The 26,807-nt window shown below is 44.1% G+C and overlaps 1 protein-coding gene across 1 annotated transcript in view; it reads left to right on the top strand.

Moving 5' to 3' along the window:
- The window catches only part of INTS11 (integrator complex subunit 11), a 255,809-nt gene that overhangs the window by 183,057 nt on the left and 45,945 nt on the right, over positions 1–26,807 (top strand). The window contains exons 15-16 of the mRNA XM_078642382.1: positions 11,424–11,485; positions 18,180–18,322. Of these exons, the coding sequence (XP_078498508.1) occupies positions 11,424–11,485; positions 18,180–18,322 (205 nt within the window). The remainder of the gene's footprint in view (positions 1–11,423; positions 11,486–18,179; positions 18,323–26,807) is intronic.

Raw genomic sequence — 26,807 nt, 5'->3', positions numbered from 1 at the left:
TCAATCTATCTTCATGAGTTTCTCTTTTCCATGATGGATTTTTAGAAGGTCTTTTAATTCCACTAGCTTCTCTTTGTAACTGATACATCTCATCTTCCCACTCAACTAAAGCTTCAAATTGAGTTGGTCTCGGTTTTGGAACAAGAGCATTCATTTTCTCTCGTAAATTTCTTAAAACCCTTACATTAAATGAACCATCATCAGGCCAAGCCAAAACACCATCATTTTTAGTATAGCGTTTCCAACTGTCGAACCATAAGACAGTATGATATCCGTATTCACCTTCCATGTACGCTGCAGGTGTTTTATACTTATGAAGTAGTTTACCACCTCGCGTTTCGATTTTCTTGTCAGGTGAAAATAAATTCTTAAATTTCTGAAATAATGTTGTCTTTTTCTCAACATGTTTAAAATGATAACTCATTTTCAAAAGTAAAATTTAATTCACAAAATCGTTCGTAAAATATTTCCGGGATGTTCCGCAAAATAACCAATCCGTGCGCGAAACACACCAACAAGCCAATGGCAGTTGAGCTACGTCACTTTTCAGCTCAACCAATAAATTTGGAGAATTTCCGAAGGACCAATCAGCTCACAGGCCGTCAGAGACTCAGGAGCCAATCAGAATACAGCTTGTGACGTAGGTCACCCAATCCTAGCGCGGCTCTGTGACGTACACAGCAGCTGCGGTTTCTCGCTTCTCACTCCTGGCGCTTACCCCTCCTTCACAAAATCTTTTCACAGCGCCATTTTAAGGACACTTTTCAGTGTAAATTAATTCTTAACAATGACTATAAAGACAACATCTGTTCGTTTCACTAATTAGGATAGTTTACATACATTCAAGTATCCACACTTCGGAATAGACGGCGCTATTCACACTAAGGATAATATTCAATTGTCAGTAGAGTAACCTTACCCCACCCTTCTAGCACGTATAATTATGAACTCGCTTTGCTCTGAACCCACCGCGAAGTGAAAGTTCTAAGAGTTCCACTTGAACATAAAATACAATTCAAACTCGCACTTTTACACGGAAAATTCCCTAAATTCAAACACACATGAAATCCGTACAGGACTCTTACCTGTTTATAGAATTCATGCACCGTTAGCAAAATAACGACGTTATCCGTACAGGGCTCTCACCTGTTTATAGATATGAAACATGTACCCGTACAGGACTCTAACCTGTTTATAGATAATCATGCACCGACGCTAATTTACCCTTCACTCAAGCTCGGATATAACTAATACTCTCATCACAGTGAGTTTTATGGAAGGCGCTTTGTCCCTATTCTCATGCTGCTTTGATTTTTTTAGAAAATCCTCACTATACAAGATTCAGACCTAGCCCTAAAACTGTGCTGCTCGGTGACAACACTATGGTACACGGCGATACCTCTTGTGATACTCGGCGATATCACTACAAACTGAACAGATGGCTTGCGTGACTAATTACTCGCCACACAATCTATACCGGTATAGCTTACAGATAGGCACGAAAAACGAACTTAACAATTGTTAAAACATCGATCCTATTTCCATACCATGACGTAACCCTTAGCAACCAACATATTACCTTGGTTACCTCTTAGCAACCATCAATTTCTGCTACCAGAGAATTGATCCAGCGGGCTATAGAAAATATATCATAAACTACGCTACCCAACTTCATAACCTATAAACAAAATTCTATACTAAATATGGACCCATTTATGAACTTGATATATTTTGGGCCTACTGAATCAGGTGGTCAGAACAAATCTATATACACATTATCTACAAACTATATACACATTTATACATTTGCAGAAAGAATATTGTCATTTGAATAAAACCCAACCATTTAAACGACCACCATAGGCGACGTGATCTAGCTAATGGTAACCTACACTTCTGAATAATCAAGACCAGCTTGTTTGTCAAAAGTAAGATTTTATTTTCTAAATTATGGTATATATGTTGTAAGTTTTATAAATGAAATTTATTAGCAATAAAGTAAGCATGATGGTGAGAAATATGAGAAAAATACAATTTAAGCAATAAAATCAGTTTAAAGAAATTATATAAAGTTTAGCATTTCTAAAACCTATTTCCCTAACTGAGCTAAATAGTCAGAAATTAAGTAAAGATCTTTGAGGATTCTTACGTGCTCCACGCAAAGTCCAGCAGCACATCACCCTCATCGGAAAGTCAGAAAGTAGCAGCCAGCCCAACCCTAAGGGCATGACTTTTTATACCTTTCTACGCTAACTAAACTAGCAAAGGAAAGTTTTCAGAAATACTCGACGTCCCATTGGCTGAGAGTGACAAGTGACATGTCACCCGATTCTTAAAAAAGTTCCACAAAATCATGTCTTACAAAGACCATTGTCTCTTCCACGTGAAGCCAGAGGCTTCCTGCGATTGCAACTTTGTATAAAGCCATCTTCGCAGCTTCCATAGTCTTACAGCACAACTTCCGCGGATGCCAAGTTAAAGACTGACAAAAAGTTCACTTTCGACCTTGGCCATGTCCGACAGAATGATGTCAGCTCATCAGTTTTTGCTTTGTGAATGCAGCTTCAATAAACGTTTTAATTCAGAATGGACGTCTCGTGACTTTCTGCAGAATTATGGATCAGCTTTTATTTTGCGGCTCAAATAGCTAGGCCTCAAAAGCAGGCAACTTATGATTTCTAGTATAAAACAAACACAAGAAAAGTATTAATGTAAGAAATAAAGTATTTTCTGTATCCACCCCATGGTTTACTAATTAATTAACCCACCCGATTAATCAAAATGTTACCTAGCCATTGCAAACAAATAAAGCAGCGTTTATAATTACCAGTCTCCGTTTTTCAATAAGACCCATATGCACCTAGAATAGTAGAAATGACATTACACAGACAAGGAAAAGCAAAACAAGCACATGCTTATTTTAAGTTTGCAGCAGTTAGTAATGACAAAAACGAAAACAATAAATTATTTTATTATTTTGCACGAACAAAAAGATGCAACAATTATGCACGTTTATGAGCACACATGTTAGTCCCCCCACGTGTAAAGTTTAATCTAGGTTGTATTAGCACGACATATCACAAATCATTAATAATTTTATTCATGTTATGGAAATGTGACTTTGCGAGTTTAAACAAAATTTTGTTTTCTATCTCGCTCCATCAAGGTCCACGGGGTCCCCTATGATAGCTGTGTGGCGACATATAGCTGTTTGTTTTGCATATACCCTTGCAAACTTTAGGTTTATCGGTTACAAGGGGCCAGCGACGTCACCTTGATTGAGTAAGCCGGCGGCTGCATCATACCAGCCATGATCCCCTGTAAATTTACCTCTGTCAGAAGACCAGATCAAGTCATAGACACAAGTGCACTCTCCGCACTCCTGTGTAGTAAATGACCATATACAACCTAATATGAGTGCAGGTGCTCTGAGGTCCATGTTTGGTTGATGCATCTAAAGTTGTGCTTCACAACTGTATAGCTTGAAAAGTACTTAACCGTCTTTTATAGTTTTAATTGTGGTTACTTGCATGCATTTGGTGTGATACTTTGAACGGGTATAACTGAATCCGTACTTATGTGGTCTTCATCTTTTTTTGTCATGATTTAATCAGGGTAACGAGTGCTACCTGCAAAGATGAATATTTTGAAAAGCATACAATGTATTTGTCATTTTTGCCTTAAAGGGGTTAGAATATCGTAGGCTATTTTTATATATCCGGGTGTGAAGTCTCTTTTGTGGTGTATTCATTGTGCTACTTTGCACATCGTGTGCGGCACATCGCTTTACACATTGCCTCTGCTGATCAGCCTGCCTGCGCTGACCCAAGCTATTGGAGCATTAGCACAGGTTATCTCGGTGTGTATCTGAATTCCTCTGACTAGGGTGGTGTGTTCTGAAACCAGACACCCCATTTCTAACAGAGGATGTGCTTAAAAAATGGATTACATATTTTTTATCTAGCTTCCTCTTGAGCAGGTTACTCCCATGTGACATTTTAGTCATGAACTGAGGAGATTACTCCCCTTGATAGCAGTTTTGGGTTCTCCATCTCTTAATAAATACAGTGCACCTAAGACATCTCATAGTTTGAGGCTCAAACGTGGCAACGTAACATCTTGTCTGGAAATCACCAAACCCAAATGACATTCTAATTTTCCTTGATTCAGCTTAACCATACCCTTTTTTAGTCTCGCCTAAGCAGCGCACAAGCTGTCTCTTCGAGATATGCTGTATCTACTGTGTGGGCTTACAGCCTGCCCATCAATTTTAATTTGTTGATTGCGTGTCATTCTCAGAGGCTTGCTTCTCTGTGGTCAATGCGGGTTATATGTCCTTCCTATTTGTGTCGACCAACCCATGGAGCATGCCCCTATTACTGTTAGGCTTGCCATTTCGTTTATGTAGGTTTGTTTAGGTGCACTATTTTATAATTCGGTTTTTGACCGTATATTTGAACGGTCAGCTTTTCATCCTGTACGTGTTCACCCGATGGTAGTTTGTTTGCCATACTGCAAATAAACTTATATGTATGGCATTCTGCATTTGTCATTTTGTTTGTTTCATCATAGTTTATTTTGTTAACGATTGTCATCCCCCAAGTGTGCTGCTTCTGCCCCTCGCCCTCCCTGTTGCTTCACTTCTGTTATGCTGCATTCCCCTCCTGCATCCTTCATGTTGCTCCTCCCTACGTGAGTCCTCTGTTTTACTACCGCCTAAAAAAAAATGTTTTTACGCAAAAAAAAAAAATTACCAGTCCAACAAGGATCGGGAAATAAAAAACCCCTGAGAGACCTATTGGCTTTGCCAGTGTTTGTTGACCTTGCCTTTCAGACCAAATTTGGAATCGAGAAATTTTGGTTGCCTTCGATGTTTGATGGCAACCAAACATCTAGAAGCCTCTTGATGAGACCTTTTAACCTTACAAAGCAGCCTTCACTGAGATGGTTCAGCACTGCTTGCTCTATTGTCAGTAGATGTTTGAGAAGGGCTTTGAATGAGAAATCGAGGACAAAAACCTACAGACTGTACATCGTGGCTAATACAGACTTGCTCTACGCATTACGTGCAAAGAAATCATAAGAAAACAATTAATTGATTTTAGCCACTAAATGTGAAAACTCAAAAGTATTTTGGGATACAGTTCACACAGTCATAAATAGTCAAAACCATATGGCCAATGTCAGCTCCCACATAACTGCGTAGGAGTGGGTAGCACATTTTTGTAACATACATTTGTAACCTTCTAATATTAGCCAAGGCAGGAATCTCAAAAACGCCATCCCTCGCTCTTTTAAGTTTGGGTTGAAACTGCGTGAAGTAACCACCGCATTACGGGACTGTCCCTCTAATAAGGCTCCAAGTCCAAATGGGCCCCATCTGGACTTGGAGCCTTATTAGAGGGACATTTGATGTGTATAAATGTATGTATAAATGTAACATCAGTTTATGGGCACCTTTGTTGTCCAATATTTTACCAACTTAAGCAATACTAATTTGCCCCACACGTGATCCAATTTAATCATCATCAGCAATTTCAAAAAAAGAAAATTATGCTGACCCACAATTTTACCGACCCATTTTATTTTTATTCATTCCTCAGTCATGTTTATTCTAAATGAGGTATGGGCAAAGGAGAAAGGCATTTTAAATTCTTACCAGTATGGGTTCAGAGAGGGTCTAGGTACAATGGAGCAGTGTCTGAATCTCCATCCAATTATTAGCAAATACACCATCGCCCGACACATCCATTGTATCTTGGCTTCAGGGACCTTTCAAGTGCATTCGATCGGGTCAACAGATCAAAACTATGGCTGTTAATATTGGACATGGGACTGTAGCCCCTGTTGGTCCACGTTCTTGCTGCCCTGCATAGTCATTTAACAGCTAGGGTTAGGTTTGGGCCAGCAGGGGAATACACAAATACTTTTAGCCTGGAAAGAGGGGTTCAACTGGGTTGCATTTTGGCTCCATTATTGTTCATCTTGTGTATTATTAATTTGAACGCTGCTCTAGCCGCGCAGTGCAACAATACACTTGTCATTAATTCTATAGTCATCCATACACTATTATATGTGAATGATCCAATGTTGCTAGCTCGTACCCTGAACAGTTTAGGCAGAATGGTGGCCATATTTGGCAGTGCCATGTCCAATCTATACCTTTATAGTAACTACCCTAATACTCAAACAGTGGTTTTCAGGAAAACCTTCAATATGCTTAACATCTCTATTAATGATAATAAGTTAACTAAGGTTACTAGCTTCCTTATTTTGGCATTATTTTTGATGCTAACCAAAGTTGGCACATTAATATTGCCTTAAAGAGATAAACATTAGCACAGTCGGCGGGGCATATTGAATTTTACTACAGCCTTAGGTGGTAAACTAATGAAGCCGTTTCTTAATGATTATAATATCCAGTGTCTTCCCATTGCCATGTGGCACTGGGATATGGGAGTGTATCAAGGCTACATCATCACAAATCGAAGAGGATCGCTTCTGTAGTTGATTACTCACACACTCCCAGCAGCTCTAATTATTTATGTGTGCCAAGAGAAGCTAGGCTTACTGTATCTTTAGGATTTACTGATATGGATCTTTATTTGAACCAATGAACATGCCACATTCAGACCTGGCATCATTAATAAATGCTTGGAGTGTTGATACCGGCATTTTATATGTCATGGTTTTACTAAATCAAGCAAGCTTGTATAACTATAAGGAGAAAGGAACTTTTTGGCAAACCTACCTCAATACCATAGGACATATTCTGGGTCAAGATAACCTTTTTATGAATGAGATGGAAGGATCGAAAGTTGTTGAACAAAGAAACTCTAGTATACTAGCCTATCTCAAGCTAAAAACGATGTTCTCAATTGAGCATTGTTTATTGGGTAACATTGGCTACTGGGAGCGGGGAGTGATAATTGGGTTGCGGGCTGGAACTATAGGCCATCTCTTGGGTTTCCCGCTTGAAGTATTGTTAGTGATAGCACTGGTACCTGTGATGATCTTTCAAAACAGACATTGCTGCCCTTTTTTTGGGGTGTACATTTTTTGAATTGCATACTATCAATCAATCGGTCACTTGTAAAGCGCTCTTCTTACCCGTGAGGGTCTCAAGGCGCTGAGGGGAGGGAGGTGCTGCTACTGCTCGAAGAGCCAGGTCTTGAGGAGTTTTCTGAAGGTGAGAAGGTCTTGGATCTTTCGCAGGTGGGTAGGGAGGGTGTTCCAGGTCTTGGCGGTGAGGAAGGAGAAGGATCTGCCGCCGGAGGTTGTTCGTTGGATGCGGGGGACGGTTGCGAGGGCGAGGCTGGCGGAGCGGAGCTGGCGGGTTGGGGTCTAGAAGCTGAGTCTGCTGTTCAGGTGTGCTGATCCAGTGTTGTGGAGTGCTTTGTGTGCGTGGGTGAGGAGCTTGAAGGTGCTCCTCTTGTGGACGGGGAGCCAATGTAGGTCTCTCAGGTGGGGGGTGTTGTGGTTTCGGCGAGGGATGTTGACGATCAGTCGGGCGGAGGCGTTTTGGATGCGTTGTAGTCTTCGTAGGTGTTTGGCAGGGATTCCTGCGTAGTCCAGTCTGCTGCTGACGAGTGCTTGGGTCCCCGATCTTCTTGTTTCGGTCGGGATTTGTTTGTAGATCCTGCGGAGCATGCGGAGGGTTTTGTAGCGGGCAGAGGAGATGGCGTTGACCTGCTTCGACATGGAGAGGGAGGAGTCGAGGATGAATCCTAGGTTGCGTGCGTGGGTGTCGGTGCTGTTCCCAGTGTGGTCGGCCACCAGGAGTCGTCCTAGGCAGAGGGGGTGGGGCCGAGGATGAGGATCTCTGTCTTGTCCGAGTTCAGTTTCAGACGGCTGCTCCTCATCCACTCGGCGACGGCCTTCATTCCCTCTTGGAGGTTGGTTTTGGCGGTGTGCGGGTCCTTGGTGAGGGAGAGGATGAGCTGAGTGTCGTTGGCGTAGGAAATGATGTTGAGGTCGCGCTGGCAGGCCAATTGTGCGAGGGGGAGCCATGTAGACGTTGAACAAGGTCGGGCTGAGGGATGAGCCCTGGGGTACGCCGCAGATGATGTCGGTGGCTTCCGATCGGAAGGGACTCTCTGGGTTCTGCCGGAGAGGAAGGACATGGTCCAGTCCAGGGCTTTTTCTCGGAGTCCGGCTTCTTGTAGGAGTGTCTTTAGTGTGTGGTGGCAGACCGTGTCAAAGGCGGCTGACGGGTCCAGGAGGATGAGGGCTGATGTCTCGCCGTTTTTGAGTTGGTGCCTGATGTCGTCCGTGGCAGCGATGAGGACTGTCTCGGCGCTGTGATTTCGTCTGAATCCAGACTGGGACGGGTCTAGGTTGTTGTTCTCCTTGAGGTGGCGGGTCAGTTGCATGTTGGCGATTTTCTCGATGACCTTCACCGGGAAGGGGAGCAGGGAGATGGGCCGGAAGTTCTTGAGGTCCTTGGGGTCCACCTTGGGTTTTTTGAGGAGGGCGTTTATTTCTGCGTTCTTCCAGCTTTCCGGGAATGTCGCTGTTTTGAAGGAGATGTTGATGATCTTCTGTAGCTGGGGGTGTGATGGTTGCGTCCGCTTTGTGAATATGTGGTGTGGGCAGGGGTCCGATGGTGATCCTGAGTGGATGGAGTTTATGACCTCGCGCGTCTCATCGTCGTTGACGTTGGACCAGAAGGTCAGGTGGTTGGTGCTGGTGGTGTTCGAGGGGGTGTTGGAGTCTGGCGCTGTCGGGGTGGTCGTGATGTTGAAGCTGTCACGGATGCCGGCTATCTTCCGGTGGAAGAAGGTGGCCAGTGAGTCGCACAGATCTTATGAAAGCGGGATGTCGTTGGTGTTGGCGCTGGGGTTGGAGAGTTCATTCACTATGTTGAATAGCTCTTTGCTGTCGTGTGCGTCGTTGTCCAGGTGGATTTTGAAGGAGGATCTCTTGGCTGTTCTTATGAGGTGGTGAAGTCTGCGGATGGCGTCCTTGTGGGCTGCGTGGCTGTCCGGTGTGCGTTCGTGGAGCCATTTCTTCTCCAGATTCCGGCATGTGCGTTTGGAGGTCTGGAGCTCCTCGGTGAACCATGTGGCTTTCTTGCTGGTGTGGTTGTTGGAGGGTTTCCTGAGCGGGGCAGGGGTATTGGCGCAGTCGTCGATCCACTGTCTGAGGTTGATGGCGGCGGCAACTGGGTTGGTGGGGGGTTCTGGGCGAGGGTGGAGGTCAGCTGGTCTTCGGTGACTTTGCTGTAGCAGCGGCGGGGCAGCTGTTGGGTGCAGTGGTGCGTGGTTGGTTTTTGGAAGGTGAAAAGGATGCAGCGGTGGTCGGTCCAGTGGAGTTCGGTGGTGTGGTTGAAGGCGACGTGGGTGCTTGTGGCGAAGACGGGGTCCAGGGGTTCTGGCGCTGGGCGCGGTCAAGGCGCGGAAGGGTTCAGACGGGCTTGCCTCTGGCGCGCCTCCGACGTGCCAGCGGCGCGTGCGCTGCCGCCATTTAGGGCTGGTAAGGAGGGAGGAGCAGCTGGGAGGCGGGAGCGGGGTGGCGAGGGGGCGGGCCCGCAAGGGAGCAGCGGCGGGAATGGGCTTACTGAGCAGGGGTATCACCGGCACAGTTGGAGCTGTGCGGCAGCAGGGGAGCAACCTGTCCTGCAAGCAGGGTCAGGGGTCACTCCTGCTGTCGTGCAGCGCCCGTTATTTAAGGCTGGTAGGGAGGGAGGAGGAGCTGGGTGGTGGGAGCGGGGTGGTGAGGGGGCGGGGCCGCAGGGGAGCAGCGGCGGGAACGGGCTGACACAGCAGGGGGATTAGCGGCAGCGAGGGAGGCGCTGGGGCACAGTTGGAGCTGTGCGGCAGCAGGGGAGCGACCTGTCCTGCAAGCAGGGTCAGGGGTCACTAAAAGGCTTTTATTGACACTTAAAAGAAAGACGTTTTAGAAGGTGCATACCAGCACTTCACTTTTTATAGTTACTTTGTGATGATCTATTGTATAATCATTCCTCAAATCTACTGTGAGATGTTGTGAGTCCATGTGTGATTCATTTATAGACCTATTGTTATGCATTTTAATATGTTACTGTTTGTACTTTTATGATTATTAAGCCAATAATTGAATACAGTTATTTTGATTTGTCTTGATTACTATTCATTGGGAAATTGAAGCAGCAGAAGCAAGTAGATCACAAGGGTACAGGGCAACACTACACAGTTTGTAGTGCAGCCATTGGTGGGTAAACGTACATAAAGTATCCTGTATCGCTATGAAGAATCCTGCTTCTTTGTCAGTTCCCTGTAGTTTTCTGTCAGTTTTGTATTTTTTGAAAGCCCAATGACAATGTTGGCCCAGGGCACAGAGGCAAAAGACTGTTTCTCACAATTGGAGCCCCGTTACCTTTGATTCTCCTTGGGACCACAGGAGCCAGGTATCTCAGTGGATGTAGGTTGAAGGTCTCCCAAGAGGAAAGTAGCAATAAGGGATTGCCGGACGAATTGGCATAGTGCCAGGTCCCACTTGTGTATGGCACCATCCCATAAGGATTTGCCTTTGAGGTCTTTAATATGAAGACATTTGAGTTTAGCCCATCAAATGAGTCCCATGTCTAATAATCTCTCCATTCACCTTCACCGTATGGCAAAAAACTGCTTTGATGTTCCTCCCACTTGAGATTTTGCTAAAAGTGCAGTCGTAGGTATGTAAAGAACATCCTGGGTGTCTTTGTCTTTAGTGCAGAAGGTGCCAGGACAACCAAGCCAAGGAATGTGAAGGGCTCACTGTACTCTATTGTGTCTGTCTTCAACTACTCAACCAGAGGGTGGTGGGCGCCATTTTCCGTGCTTAGATTATGGTCCATGGCACCCTTATGGTGCTACTAAATGCTGCGTGATGCATTCAGACCCCTTTATGGAGATGCGCTTGAGATTATCAGTATAAGAGAATCAATTATAAATCCCTAATGCCCTTATAGGAACATAATATATTGCTTGTGCTCTGCAGATAGCAGGACATATCTGAGTCTTAAGTGTTTACAGAGATGCTGCCACTGTGACAGTTCCCGAGACATGCTGATGATGTGTATTTGAAGTACAGCATCACAGGTTCAACAAAAGTCCAAGTCAGCCCTTCATCCTTTGGAGGTTGAAGAGTACCATTTACATGTATAATTGTATTGACTGTTAATTACAGCAATGTGAAATGGAAAAACTGCAGTGATTAGTGTAATAAAAATTATATTGTTTCTAGTGGCACCTTGGTGCACCTCATTAGCTGCCATTCAGGGTTAAGTTTCTACAATCATTCTCTGTTACAACTGCACACCTGATTATTTCTGATTGGAAAATAAATCTCCTATGGACTACTGTTTTAGTTATTAGAGCACTGCCTATTGTCTTTGAACTAGTGTACTTCAAGATCATTAATGTATAAATCTCAGTTTTTGACATTTTTTTTTCTCTTCTCAGGCCTGCAGCCCGACATTAAGAAGCCAAGGCTGATGCACGGCACCCTCATCATGAAGGATAATGTACGTTCTTGCCTGCTTTATGTTGTTGCTCATTCTGAGTGTACCACGCTAGGTCTGAGTTATACATACAGCTTCAGTTGCAGCACAAGTTGAATGAAGAAGGTTCATTGCAATTAAACAACATCCCTTACTGATAGTGGCCGTTCCTAACTAGTCCTGTCCCAACCTCCACAGAAATTTATCTTAGATTAACATTCCAATGAGGAACGGCAGTCATCAGTGTCGATTCGTGCACCTTAGAACATGCTGCGTGAGGCAATGATGCCGCATCAGCTAGGAGGAAAAACAGCATAAAGCATAGCTAGGACAACCTAAAGCAAACATAGCTAACAGATACAGCAGTGCTGTGGTGAGCTTACATTCACAGACCTGCTGCTTTCTAGATTGTGTTGATTGCATTCTACACCATTGTCCTACCAACAACTTACTTTACAAATTGCTGCAACATGCTTATCAAGTTGGCTTGGGTGTTAGATTACTTTTTTTCACCTGCCGCATTGTATGAGCTGACTCTTCGGGGACACCATGGATACATTTGTCATAGCCAACATATCATCCCTCACTGCCAGCTGCCCCTCAAAACCTCCAACTCATACTTCAAGTCTCTTTATTGTGCATGGTGATTTAACAGGTCTAAAATGCTTTTCCGGCTAGTGGTATGTTAGGAGCACTTTCCCATGATCCTCTGCCCACATTACCACGAAGGATTGCACTTTAAATTGAGGGATACCTGTGCTCATTACTAGCTTCTACATCAGCTGGCACAGCTCGCAACTGGCCATGTCTGAGGCACGGTAATAACCAACATATTTCCCCTTTCTTCCAAAATGCAGTGAAGCATATGTTCATGTCTCCACATCCAAGCGCCCATCTCTTTCTGTACATTCAAGCCCAGCTGCTGCGGCCAGCAGACATGAACCCAGAATCTCCAGACCTTGGAACTCCATCACAAAATGAACCGCTGATACCCAGCCTGCCTTCCAGCCATGCCCAAGAGACGAGAGTCATGGCGTATAGAAATGTTATTGCTGTCACCAGCCCAAATTATCCACCAAAGAACAAAAATTTAGCTGTTTTGAGCACCTCTCAATGGCCAGGGCTTGTAACAACTTTATTTGAAAGATCTTGTAATCTTGTCAAATCTCACTATAGCACTTCAGCAATGACTGTAATAACTAGTGTACTTCAATTCAATTCAGTTCATTCAATCCCGATACTGCACTGAAGATCAGATCGCTATCATAAAACAGGAAAGAAGCAGCAGTCTCCATCAAAGCTGATGGCCTTCTCCATGACCCAAGGACAATACCTTCCAGGTCTTCAAGACCGATTTGACAGCATCAGAACATACATTTCCCTTTCAAAAATTGCCGGCATTCCTGTTATTGTTCCCCCTCTACTACAAGTGCAACTCAAAGACCTACTATCCTGTACCTTTTTTATTTTGGTGTTTAAGGTGCAATAGTATGTGGGTCGACACCCCCTCCAAAGACAAATTTCTAGAACTGTTTAAAATGGAACATATGCTGTTTTTCCAGAAAACACCTTTGTAAACCCAGGAAGTCTTTGAAACAGAAAAGCAGTTTAGAAACACATTCTCATCACCATTGAAATATATCAAGACAGTGGCTATACCGAATCTTTAAAAACAACTGGCGTATGTGCGTCGGGTGGATAATCTGGGATAGCCAAAACGTTACTTGGACGGTTTCTTGTCCAGCCACTCTCCTTTTGATGCTTCCATGCTTTTACCGTCACTCCAGAATTTTTCATGGAGCCAACAAAATGCTAATTGCACAAACATGCCACCCATCACGGCACAGAAGATGATATGTATGCACCTTGAATGTTAGTCAATGATAGGAATGAAGGGCTGACTGTGGAAACTGGATGTCATCCATTTTGAAGTTGAAATGTATGTGTCATATCTGTTATATATGTTGTATCTTTACCTTTGTGGGAGTTTTTCATTCTATAGGATGGGCTGTGGGATCATTGTTTTTATTTTTTTACATGTGCTTCTTTATAGGTTTTCTTGGCCTAAACCATATCTTTGTCCCTCGGATGTGTACTGCCTTATCTGAAGCCTGTTGCTCTCTTTATTCTACCAAAAACCCTCCACTAGCTGCATTCTACTTTATTTTTGTTTGTGGTGATATTGGCACCCGTAGCCTAGGCCCTCTGCATCTTACAGCTATCCAGTAGGCTCAAGAAGCACAGATCGCATCAATCCTTAGAATTCCCTTATCTTACGTTTAGTATGGTAGAGCCAAACTAATTGACTTGTTCGCCATCAACATGTATGTTAGCGCAGGTCGTCCAAAATTATCAGTACATCTGCGATTTTGGAATATTTCAGCTCGCTCCTTTGCATTCTGCCCTGGTTTCCAGTGAAGACCTTAGTTTAAAGAAGCCTGCATCTCATATCGAAGCACCTATGCTGATGAAGATAGTGACATACCTTTGAACTCGTTATGAGGATTCTGGTAAATGCATGCTAATGTCAGACCACCAAAGTCAACAGAACTAGGTGTGCAGAGTTAACTGTGATTGTAGGTTAAAGCCTGAGAATCTCTTGAGGAATTACTGGGAAATCAGTAGTCTTGAATTACATTCTCATTGTAATTCTTCATATTGCCCCACTGTTTCTCCTGGAGATTTTGTCTGCTTTTTGCAACACAATTCTCCTGGTAAAACATTGACAGGATTGTGGTATCTTTAAAACCTTATAATTACCATTGTGGCCACTAAAAGGGTTATCTGTCCATTAAGGAATATTACTCTCATAATGAGCAATGACCTTCAAGTGACACAGTCACTTGACCCTACCCGCACAGCTACTGGCAAACTTCCATTTGCACAAATTAATCAGCAATTTTATGTGTGCTCTATTATCACTTTTAATTAGTTAAACGTACATTATACATTAGAAAACAAACTTATATCAATTCTTTCACTTTCTTCTTGTATGGACAGTATCCATTTGTCCATTATCCTAAACTAGACATAACCACACCTGTCTATGTAAACAATAATCAATTATGAATTTTGAAACAATGTTGCTGTTGTTTGCAAGTCCCAATGCATTTCGGGAATAAACCCCTTCTTTGGGGGAGCTGTAAAAAAAACGTAGACACAAATATATGTATATTTTCCAATGCTCAGCACATTGAATAGCAGAAACAATCACAATTAATATTCAGTAATTAGTACCAAAGTTACTAACGTAACCAACACCAAATGAAAACTGTGAAAAAACGTGAGCCTTAGCATTTTATAGGCGAACATAGCCATGAACTACTCACCAACAATCTTGCAGTTGAAATAAAGTACCTCTGTGGGTTCAACAGACTGAAACAAATATCTGAGAAAATGCAACAATCTTGATCTACTAACTGCTAAAAATTACCACAACATTCAACACAATGACCTGGAGTTTAAACACCATTATACGTAATTCTCTACCTCAACTAAAAACCAGCAGTTCGACAGTTCAAATGTTGTATAAGCAATCGATAAACATTAGCAATCTCGCTAGAAGCATACCATTCACATAACCGCCATACCTGATGGTGGAATGTAGTCAAAATCGGACGAGCCCTGTGAATCCAAACATAAGAGCATGAAGATCATAACACTCCTAAACCACAATGGTTTGTCAAATAGTATACAGTCTAACCTCGCCAATATCCTTCTTATTGAACCAGGCTCTGGAATGATTTTAATCCATGTAATCACCGCAATATCGTAGATACCAGCCCCTCCTCTTTCATATGCTTTTGTAGTTCCACGATCTCATTTCTATGAAATGGAATGCGCTCTAGTTAAACATCCAAACATAAGTATACTAAATCAACAGCGCAAAATACAACCGAACGCTCATTACCTTGAGCTCAATCAACACCCCACCACGTCGCTGCTTCTTGCTTTGATGCCCGCTTCTTCAATCTTAATTCACATCTCCTGCAACCACATAACAGACGGGTTAACAGAATGCTCACCTCATATTGAGCTACTCGCTAACTATCCTGGAAACCCCAAAATGTACCTCCGATAGTGAACTTTGATGCTTGTAGAGTCCCATACAACAGGCTTCTCAACGCCATTGAACGCCTCCACAGTGTAAATACTCTTAGAACTAAACATCAACGACGGACCGCTAGTCTCCCTGCAATTCCTCTGACAAACGTCGTCCATCTTAGAAGAATAAACGATTAAAATAGCTTTATTGCGCACTGAGTCCGACGTTAAAATACCATTCCGACATGAAGAACCACGCCATAAGCTAATACCCTCACGTACCCGTAACAAAAAGAACATTTAGAAACTACGTGAAAATAAAGTAAAATAAAAAATAAAAAGTGAATAGATCACCAATGATGGTACCAAACCAATCTCCTCAAAAAATAAAAAACATACCGTTGCAATATCGTGCCTATTAATACAGCCTAAAGTACATAAACCATAAGTCATGAAATTTAAATAATGTCTATTGATCAGTGAATCATAACCTCAAAAGTACATACACATTATTACTTCAGTGTTATACAATGTCCACTCATTAAAACCTACCATATATGTAGAATTCATTGCCATAATCAATACCTGCCACTGTTATTGTTAGTAACCCTGTCTACCTCTTCTAAAAACAATTTATTTATAGTTGTATGACACTGCATGAACCTCTTATTTCAGCTCCTGGGGCAATGGACGCTCACTGTACTCCCTTCTTGTTGTTAAAGGAAACAAATCATGTCCAATTTGTCGTTGAGGCCTTTCGGCATCATGGTCTCAAGAAATTTGAACCAAATCTCCCTTTTTGATAGCCATTTGGCGTTATCACGATCTGGTTCCAACTTAATTTGCTCTAAAACCTGAAAGCGCAATTGTGGAATGGTGTGATTAATTTTCGTCCAATGAGTAGCAAGGCTCAACATTGTGGTCTTATTGCGGATTCTACTTTATGTTCAGTAATGCACACTTTTATTTTACGCTCAGTCTTGCCTACGTAAAGTTTTCCACAAGGACATTTGATACTATAGATCACATGTGATGAGTTACAATCTGTCTGGCATTTCAATTTGACTCTTTTACCCGTTTGGGGATGTAAAATTAATGGCCCCACAATTACATTATTGCAATGCGTGCAGTTTTGGCATTTTCGCATCCCTGGATTAGAACATTGTGTCTGCTGTGATGTAATGGCATTTGTCACCAGCTCTTTTAAATTCTTACTCCTAGTATATGCAAATAAGGGTCTGCTGGCAAACAATCCTTGAAAGACTTCTTCTTTTGTAATAGTTCCCAGCGGGTATTCAAGATGTCTTTAATTTGCATTGATTGTGTAGAATATTTAGAAACGAACACCAACCTTTCTTTTTGAATCTTCGATTTGACTTGTAACATTGTTTCCCTTGGTACTGTTTCCATTTTTCTTTCTGCTGTCTGTACAATATCACTAGGATACCCGCGAGCCAAAAACCTATGTCTTTGTCTTTCCACCTCTTGTGTGAATGCCTGCTCACTCGATGCAATACGTTTGATACGCAAAAATTGAGAATAAGGCAAATTATGCAGTAATGCCCTTGAATGAAAGCTGCTATACAATAAAGCGTTATTGCGATCTGAGGTTTATGATAAACTGCAGTTTCCAATTGGCTTTCTTTTATGTTCACTGAAACATCCAGAAAAGAAATTTTAGAGTTGTCAAAGGTATACGTGAATTGGATTCTCATATTTCTTGTGTTAAGTTTTTCAATTTTGTTGATCAACAAAGACTCTGGCCCTCTCCATAGCAAAAAAATGTCATCAATAAATCTTTTGTAAAAGATTGTGTGTTCATTCCAAACTGCATTTTGCCATGAAGGTATTCGCAAAAGCTGGGGCTCCCGAGAACCCGATGGATGTTCCCCTGATTTGTAAAAAGTAGTCTCCCTTCCATTTGAAGTACGAGTAACGTAAACAAAATTGTAACAAGTCCAATATGAACACTTTGTGTGCTGCCACTTGAGGTGTTTTTAGAAGTGCCCATTCACATGCTTCCAATCCTTCTGCTAATGGAATAGATGTATACAATGCGGTGACATCGATAGTGCACAAAAGTACATTCTGATGTTCTAAATCCACAGACTGTAGAAGTTGAAGAAAGTGTGCCGTATCTCTCACATCCTTCACCCAGCCTTGCACAAACGTTTGTAAAAACTCATCAATGTATTGACCCAATGGCTCAAATATAGATCCACAGCCACTTACTATTGGGCTTCATGAAGGTTCTAGTATGCTTTTGTGAAACTTTGGGAGCATGTATAATTCAGGACATCTTGGATGTTGGGTAGTCAAAACGTTTTTGATGTTAACGTTTATCCATCATAATGAGGGCTCTCCTCGTCTCTCCTCTTCCTCTCCCAGAATTCTATTTTCTGGTGCCAAACAAAGAGCCTCATTTAAAGATTCGTACATTTTTCATATGTGTAAGACCTTTGAAGATGTGCCTTCCGTCGATCCTGGCGTACCCCAGCCTCATAGAGACCGGGTGGGAGGCTGGGTGCTTGGTTCCCAAAGACGGAAATTTGTTGATTTCACTATAGAAACCTTCTTATGAATCTGAAACATTTCGATTTTGGCAGGATTAGTTTGCAAACATGTTGGCTCTCTTAGACTTTTCACCAGTTGTCTCCCTGATGCTTTCTCACAGAGCTTCCGCTTGGTCTCTCCTGAGCAAGCGCTGAAAGAGGTGGGCCTGAGTGAGCACCAGCTGCGCTTCACATGCCGGGTTCACATCCAAGATACTTGCAAGGAGCAAGAAACGGTACAGCGAATCTACAACCATCTCAAGAGGTAGGTTTTAGAGGCAGGCTCACCAGTCATACTAAGGATAAGATTGGGATGTGAATTGCTTACTCTTGATGTCATAGTTCAAAGGTTATTTGCACGTTATAAGTGGGTATATCTAGCGTAGTGGCAGGTAAGTCTGCTAGATGCTGTTTGAAAGCCAATGTAAAACTGAAAATGTTCGTGAGTCACAGGGTCATGAGCCTGTGATGATGTAGGGGACGTCTTTAGAAGTTCCTGGCTTTACATCATTTTAACGCCATTTGGGTATATTTGACCTTATTACCCAAGCTCCTTTCTTTGTAATGGAATCTTTTGTAATGTGTACTGCACCTGGGATATGTACATCACTTTTGAATATTCAAAATCGTTCAAAAAAGTAATGCATCACTCTTAAATATACACATTTGAACTGAGATTTGAGTGAATTTGTTTGTGGTATTTATTCTATTGTCACATTCTAAAGTTGAAAACTAATATCCTACCCTAATGAAAAATCACATAATCACAACCCCGAAGCCCTCCTCTACAGAATGTATGCATAGGTAGATGTTGTTGGTGTAGAACCTTTTATGGAGGGTTGCCCACTTTTTATCTGAAACATTTGTAGAAAATAACGAAAAAAATCTAAATCTAAAGACAGTGTAACTTTTAATGTGATTCTATCAATCAAAGATGGTTCTGTATATCGTTTTTTTCAAAGAAAGCGGAAGGTGCACACGTTGTGGAGTCAACCGGCACTCCGGTTACTACGCCGTTACAGGAGGAGACGCTGCCTTTTCAGAATATTTGCTGTATCTCGGTACCTGAGACTAGTCGCTTTTACACTATTGCGCCCATTGGAATTCTCCTCCTTCTGCGACTGTTTATATATTAGAGTTTTGAAAAACAGATTGCTATTGATATCATTACTTCTATTTGCGGTCGTACTCGATCCTACACACCTGTTATTATATTTGTTCAAGACCATACAAAAGAGCCCTGACGAAGTTCCCACTGGCAAAGAACGGGAACGAAACGCGTTGGCTGTGTGCCAGTTTTAAAGATGTATTCAAATAAAAAGAATTAATTTTGGAATTTACTTTGACTGCTGCGTCTTGACTCCGCAATGTGGGCACCTTCCACTTTCTTTGAAAAAACAACGGTTTCTGACACCTCTGGACGGCGGGTGTGGGAAGTGATTGCACCACCGTAAAATACACTGTACATAAGGACTGGATGTGCAGGACCTTGGTCTGCCGCTCGCCTTTTCTTTGATGGTTCTTTGTCATCTGTATGAATGGTTCCAGTAAACATATTTGTATGTTGTCTTTACTGTACTGCTATTTGTAGATCAGTGTGGTATTCTGCTCTATCTATGTATTTCTTCATTGGTATTCTGTGCCCTGCTGCTCAGCCATAGTGTGAATGATGTCATAGAATGTTCATGTGTTCCTGGTTGAGTGAATGTCAGTTGGAGTGGGTTGGCTGAGCAGCTGGGATGCTGCTCCCGGTGGGGCTTCTACTACCTTATAACTTACATATCCTGTAACCAATTACTCCTGCTCGAACTGAATAAAAAACTTCCATCTTGATTAATCATCATCCCTGCCTACCCTCATCCATACAATTTACACGGGCAACAAGCGGAAAATGGGCCTACTGTGGAGAAAAGGCCACTGCTGCAACAGGGGAGGAGACATGATGGAACCTGGAGTGTAACTGAATCCCTACAAGAGACTAATAAATAATTAAGAGGATTACTAACAAAATCTTATTGATGCCTGCCAAATAAATGTCGGGTAGCCCCACCAGTGTCTTTTTCCACCAGACATACCAGGGCATACCAGGGCATTTCAACAGGCATTCAGAAGATTGACACTTTCTACTGACAGGCAGTGAAGTTTCCTTTGCGCACGGTCCTCTGGTTTAATATTTAAAGTAAAAAGAGAAAGTATATAGAAACTGCATCAAAGGGAACCCAAACAACGACAGCCCCATGTTGTTAAATAACAATTACAACCTGCAAATGTTAAAATATCGAAAAAAGTGGAATGGTATCATAGTACATGTCGGCATTACTCACCGTGATCTCTGGAAGCTACACTATAGATACGTCCTTTTGAGCAAATTTATCATTAATCGACGATATTTTTTTCAATCATTACTTTGTGATGCTGGTTATATTGTGGCTACAAGTGACAGGGGAAGATTGCTCATAAATCCTAAACTTGAAGAATTTGACTACTGACTGATGATTATGTGGAATATATTGATTCGGATAATTGGACTTTGAGTATGATTGTGGCTACAATTACCAACCGGAGACTTTTGGTGGTTTCCACTATTAAAACAGGCCAATCCCTGAGGAAGTCTTTTGGGCATTATCCTATAGATGAAGCACGTGTTGGCTGTGCCGTCAAAGAACTGAATTGTGTACAAACAAGTCTTCTTGAAAGCACAAGATATGAGAATAAAGACTATGGACTAACATTGGATGTCATTGTTGTATATGGATCAACAATTTGATTTTTGATCATATATAACAGGAATAATTTGCAATGCTCAGGGAACCATTCCTCTTTTTCTCGATGCAGCAGATTGAAACTGCAGCTGCTGTCTTAACATAACTTGCAGGCTTACAGTGAACTGGTTGCGAGTATTTTGAACGGTCAGTCCTGCTGGTGAAGGGAATGCAGGAATTTGGTCAAGTGTGTAAGGAGAACAGATCGTGAACTGAACTGGCAGCTATTTTTAAATTAACACCAGCACTTGATTGTATTGAACCGTCTTATTTGTACCTGTGGTGAGTTTATAATAGCACTCTTGTAGGAGAGTAGGGTCTGCTATCCTATGGTCACCCAAATTTTTGCTTTTTGCTTCACTGGTTTTCGACTTAATGTGGCTGTGGGCCTGCTAATCAGACCCACAGCCTGCTGTTCTCTCTCTAAATTCACAGACATGTACTATAGGTACATCACCAATTTGGTACTGGACACCTTGTCAGCCCCTGTACCATGCACTATAGGTTCTCAGGGCATAGGTGCATCCAAGGCCTACCAGGGGCTGCAGCATATATTTTGCCACCCCTGGCTGGTACTGAAATCGACACAACTGGCTGATCACTCAGCTGGGGCAAGGTGGTGTAATCACCCATTGCTTAGATATAGTATACCTATATCTAAACCTATATCTGGACACATATATACCTTTCAGTCACTCCTATAGCAGGCCTTAACAATCCTGGAGGCAGAGTGCTTGGTTTTATGTGAGGTGGTGCTCTGGCATGAGCTGAGCCTGACTGCAGAGGTCGGAACCATTTCCTTACTGCTGTTCCAGGATATTGCCATACCATATACTCTTAAGTACATTATATAATCCTCGCGGTTATTGCTAACTTTGGTTTGGCTTTATCAAAACATGTCGGGTTTGGTGTCATACACTTTGGAATACTACCCCTTCGCCAGTTCTGGCGACGGGGGTAGCATTCCACCCTTCTAGAGGGAGAAGACATGCTACTTTACTTAAAACGCGGTTAATCCTAACCAGAGGCTCAGCATCACAAAATGGATGCTGCTGCCCCGACACAAGTCTGACCTCCTGCTGCTGACCGAAACTTGGCAGGGGAGGCCTGGACAAAGGGTTTCCTGTCACAGGGAGGTGCTACACCACCCCAGACAGGAGATAGTGGATTGGAGCAGGGAGGGTTGAAAGAAACTAGACACTGCCTGGGGCACACAAGGTGTCCCATGCAAAATCCAGTCAAACCGGTACTGGGGCACTCCAGCCCCAGCTCTGGCGCGAAACTGGACAAAGGGAAAGGGGTGTAACCACCCCCTTCCTGGGTCCCACCCATAGGAGGGACCTAGCAGGTAATCCAGCCCCCAGATTTAGAATAAAGGTGGGAGCAGGGCCAATGCACATCAGATTATCCTGACTGAAACTTATGAAATGAAACTCTGGACCCTTCGACATCCTACTCGACGTAGAAGACTGAAGAATCTCCCTTGTGGTCAAGGAGTGACCACCCTGTGCAAACAGGCACCATCCAGCTCGTCACCGTTTGCTTTGTTGCAGTTCCCGCCGGAACTCGAGCGACAGAGATCGACAAGACCCAGCATTCCTGCCTTCCAACAGCCCGATCCACAGTCCCTGCAAAGCTGAGACCCGTGGAGGCGACCTGAAGCGTGGGGCCGGCCATCTTGGAAAAACTACGAGGTGCTGACCGTGCAGCTTCCGAGGCTCCCTCGAAGCTGTGCATTGGGGTTTGAGAAGCCCCAGCCCCGAGCAGCTTTTGCACCGAAGCTCACCCCTCCACAATCACAGAGTGCTGTGTGGGGCCCTTTTGCATTTTCCTGCTCGACACGTTGGTCCGGTCGCTTGCCCGTTGGCTAGTGGCCCCAGTACTGACGAACCTTTGAATTTGCTCTGCTAGTCTGGGTGCTCCAGACTGGCCCTCGCTCCCCTGAAAAGGAGCACCCGCTCTGACCTTGCTGGTCAGAGTAAGAAGCGATCTTCGAATCCTGCGTGGGTTGCACTTGCCAAGGCTTGTTAAGTCCGATCCGGAAGCCGACACCGCCGACAGCGAGAGCCTTCGTGGGACAGCTCGTGATTCACTCCTGGACATCCTCGGTGCCCCAGAGTCCACGTGGCAGCGGAGACGAGCTTCGCGACAACCACCTGAATGTGCCCGACATCGCCTGGTTCCTTCCTGGTTCCTTCTTGGTCACTGGCTAGTGACCCAGACTCTGTCCCCTCTGCTTTCAGGTACTCTACATCTTTGATCCACCCTTGTATCACACCGGACTCTTCTTTTCTGGCCGCCTGCAGCATCTTCATCTCCAGGCTCCATAGATCTACACGACGAAACCCGACACGCTTTTGCACCTGTGCACCGGCTTTCTGTGGGTGAGGTAACTCTTGAACGCCGGTGCTCCTGTAGTGGTTTACACCTCTAGTATCCAAGTCTAAAGTTTTGTCCTTCTAGTCCAGTCGGAAGACTCCTAAAACTGTAACTCGATAACTTTTACGCACCATTGACTTTGCATTGGTGCATGCGTGTGCTTTTTTTTGTGGAGTGGTGTGGCTCACTGGTTAGAGGCAGCAGACCCGGAAGCAGAAGTCAGCCCGGGACCAGGGTTCAATACCCGACGCGGCAGGGTCGTGGACCAGGTTCAGCGGGCTCGACAATTCTCGCCTCGGTGCCTATTCTAACCTGGGGTCCCACTCGGCAACTCTGGGCATTAGCTTGCCTAATCTCCACAACGGCCCCATCAACGCCAGGGATGCCTGGCTCCACCTTGGAGATTCCCAGTAGGGACCATCCCACAGGGAAAGCCAGGACGGGTTCCCCAGCGGTATACAGCGCCGGGACGCCCCTTTGCTGGGGCAGCTGTGCGCTTTACAAGTATACGACATTTAACATTTAACATTTTAGCGCTGCACCCGAATCCCGTGGGCTACTCCCGTCCTAACTGCTGTTAGTCCAGTGTAGTCCCAGCGATTCCCAAGGCCCTAGGCCTCACCACTGATCGATTAGTAATACTTATACCACTTTTTAGGTCGAGGGACCTATAAGCTGTGCAAAGCGCAGCTTCCGGTCCGGAGAATTAATGTTTTTTAGTAGGCCTTCAGAACCCGCCTCCCTGAACTGTCTCTCCTCCATTGGCTGGCTTCCTAAACAGAGGCCAGCCACTGGAGGAAAGAGCCGTCCCTCCAAATAAGCTCCGTCTTTTTCGGATTCGGGGGCGTGATTTTTTGCGTTCTTTAGCTGGTGACGTCGTCCGCCACTCAGGACAGCAAAACACGCCCCCGAATTCGAAAAATTCCGGAAGCTTGAGGCCGCCATTTTTTTCCCCGCATCAGCAGAGAAGGAGCGACTGTTTGCACCCCTGGGGAAGTAAGGGGAGCTCCGCGACATGCCTACCGAACATAAGGTGTCTCCACAGCTGAGGAGAGGCAGGGCGCTTGCAGGTACGGAGCGGGAGCCAGAGCGCACAAGCAGCAGCCACACCACACCCGGTCCTGCAGCTCGCACAGCCTGCACTCCCCATGGCCACCAGCTCCGTGCTGAGCATGTCCTCCCCGCTGGGCCCGCAGCGTCTCTACCCGGGAATGCACCAGGAGGAGCCTCCCGTTTTCGCCCAGCTCTTTTCTTGTTTAAGTAAGTTGGTGAGTAAGTTGCTCAAAAGCAGATTTTAGTTAGTGTATCTAAAAAGGTTTCTCTCCTCACAGCACGATAATTACCAGTAGGGGAGCTCCGCGACATGCCTGCCGAACATAAGGTGTCTCCACAGCTGAGGAGAGGCAGGACGATTGCAGGTACGGAGCGGGAGCCAGAGTGCACAAGCAGCAGCCACACCACACCCGGTCCTGCAGCTCGCACAGCCTGCACTCCCCATGGCCACCAGCTCCGTGCTGAGCATGTCCTCCCCGCTGGGCCCGTAGCGTCTCTACCCGGGAATGCACCAGGAGGAGCCTCCCGTTTTCGCCCAGCTCTTTTCTTGTTTAAGTAAGTTGGTGAGTAAGTTGCACAAAAGCAGATTTTAGTTAGTGTATCTAAAAAGGTTTCTCTCCTCACAGCACGATAATTACCAATTGATGCTAATATCTACAGCATAAAAGTGTGATCCTGTAAAAACAGAGCGCATCGCCGTCCTTTATGGCAGAAAGAAAATGTCTCCCCTTTCTGCTAATCCATGGTCACAGTCCAGTGAACTGCAGTAGTCAAACACGGGGTCGAATTATCCTAGTCGTGGCCGCTCAGTGTACATTGTAAGGAAATAAATGTAAGGGCTCGGGAATGTTCGAGATCACATGCTCAGTGTGTGCGGGTGTAAATCGGTTTTATTGTTTTATACAATGCATTATTATGTAGCACTTTTGGGAGGAATGGTTTTGTTGTAAATAAATGCCGGTCTTTTATTTGTCAGAGGGTTATGAAACCCCTTCACCATGCTGTGCATGTCAGACATGACTCTTTGATTGCATCTGTGAAGGCGGATTGCATGTCGAAAAGAATAAATGGCAAGTCATCCTTGCTCCACTAGCAGGCAAACTGCGGAATACGCCCTATTATTTCTCGACTGGACTTTGGCACCGCCACACTGGCAGAAGCCTATTACCACTACTAGGAGATTCCACCACACTCTTCTTTAATCCAGTGTAAACTCCACTAGTTGATCTGCAAACCCTTGCCTACCTGAAAGATGACAAGATACATCTCAGTAGAAATGACACACTGTTTTTGAGGTCCCAATACTCAGGACTGTGCCTGTCAAAAAACATTACTCAGGGGCTTTGAGCTCTGCCTAGCACTCCATACTCATTGCTATAAAAAAAACATTAATCACTTCTTCGAAAAGAGCCTCAAAACTCAACGTTCTTTCTACATACTTAAACTCATTCTCATTGTGCTGTTTCAGTCCGTGGCTAACTATGATGTTTCCTCTTTCCTTGTTATAAACAGTTCACACATTCCCCCTCATAGAGGCTCCTTCCAACTGCCACTTTGGCTTTCACTTTTGTTCTAAGGCCTTTTGTCTAGTGAAAAAATATCATGTACACCATAATTAGTGCAGAGTAGTGAGTGCAGAGTAGTGAGTGCAGAGTGGTGGGTGCGCAGAGTGGTGGGTGCGCAGAGTGGTGGGTGCGCAGAGTGGTGGGTGCGCAGAGTGGTGGGTGCGCAGAGTGGGCATGCGAGTGCAGAGTGGGCAGAGTGGGCATGCGAGTGCAGAGTGGGCAGAGTGGGCAGAGTGGGCATGCGAGTGCAGAGTGTGCATGCGAGTGCATGCGAGTGCAGAGTGTGCAGAGTGTGCATGCGAGTGCATGCGAGTGCAGTGTGCATTTATTTCTGATTTAAAGAAATGTCATGAGCAATGCCAATAGCTCTACCTTTAATGATGCAGAGACCATTGCATTGTAAATGCTTGTTGATATATGGTTTGAGTGGCCACCGGCCTCATCCATAAACGTGCAACTTTAATATATTATATTGTGCTTTTGTTTTAACGCTTGTGCTTCTATACTCATAAAGAGTACAGGGGATTATTCTGAGAATAAATACATATATTTTTATAATATATAACTTGTGTGGTGTCCTTTCATTTGATATTACAGGACTGCATATGGTAAAACAGCTGGCTTCACATGCCCTCTTGAGTTTAGCCTGAAGGCTGCTTAGTCCATGCTACCACTAGGATAGCTTGTCTTTTTAAGGTTGACTTACAACCACCACCATAAGGGATTGTTTGGACTGATACAAGGTGCCCACAGAATTATGGACATCATACATCAGGCCAAGTTCTCACAACTCCTACCACTGGGATTGACTTTCTGCACTTGAATTTTATTCCCGTTGTGTGAGCGTGGCTGGTGAGCGGCAGAGGCCAGCATCTCTGTTTTTAGGGCACTAGTCTTTCTTGTGGGATTTGAAGAGGCTCCGAGGGCTGAGGACGTTTGACTTGCTTGCAGCCTGCTGTCCTAAAAGAAACTCCGATCAGCGGTGCACGCG

Source organism: Lissotriton helveticus, chromosome 5_1 (genome assembly GCF_964261635.1).
Source record: "Lissotriton helveticus chromosome 5_1, aLisHel1.1, whole genome shotgun sequence".
Classification (NCBI taxonomy): domain Eukaryota; kingdom Metazoa; phylum Chordata; class Amphibia; order Caudata; family Salamandridae; genus Lissotriton; species Lissotriton helveticus.
Note: the sequence above shows the minus strand (reverse complement) of the source record. Positions and strands in the feature narration are given on the sequence as shown.